This window comes from Buceros rhinoceros, unplaced genomic scaffold (genome assembly GCF_000710305.1).
Source record: "Buceros rhinoceros silvestris isolate BGI_N320 unplaced genomic scaffold, ASM71030v1 scaffold18912, whole genome shotgun sequence".
In the NCBI taxonomy this organism is placed as follows: domain Eukaryota; kingdom Metazoa; phylum Chordata; class Aves; order Bucerotiformes; family Bucerotidae; genus Buceros; species Buceros rhinoceros.
Window position 1 is genome coordinate 6,374 of NW_010398510.1, and position 483 is coordinate 6,856.

The window sequence follows — 483 nt, forward strand, 5'->3', positions numbered from 1 at the left end:
GAGAGGGTGCGTAGGTGGCGGGGGGGAGGAAAGGGGCAGGGCTGGCAGCCAAGCCTCACCTTGCTGATGGCTTTCAGGGCCCTGGTGGCAGCTCCATACGCTGCAGTACATGCTTTTGTTTTTTGACAGACAGTCTAGAATTTCAAGATAAGACGCTTTAGTGACATTGCAAGACAGAGACCTGTGCCTCAGCCGCTCCCCTGGGGTTTCCGGATGCGACCCACGCTGGAGCCGTTCCCAGCAGTCAGCCTGGCAGCAGCACTGGCACATGGTTAAAGCAAGGGTTAACAGTGCTGGTAGCTGTGAACATGTTTTCTGCTGGAGCTTTCACATCAGATACGTGCCTGACCATCACTGCCACCCTGCGCACCGGGCAGACCCTGGCCCTCACCCCTGCAGACCATTACAGACTGGGAGAAGCTACTGGAACTTCAAACTCCCATGGCTTTGCTGTTCCAGCAGCTTGGGCCAGGAGTCGTACGC

At 57.1% G+C, this 483-nt stretch overlaps 1 protein-coding gene across 1 annotated transcript in view; it reads right to left on the reverse strand.

Annotated features, from left to right (window-relative positions):
• The window catches only part of ARHGEF16 (Rho guanine nucleotide exchange factor (GEF) 16), an 8,192-nt gene that overhangs the window by 3,954 nt on the left and 3,755 nt on the right, over positions 1 to 483 (reverse strand). The window contains exon 5 of the mRNA XM_010131141.1: positions 60 to 134. Coding sequence (XP_010129443.1) covers positions 60 to 134 — 75 coding nt within the window. The remainder of the gene's footprint in view (positions 1 to 59; positions 135 to 483) is intronic.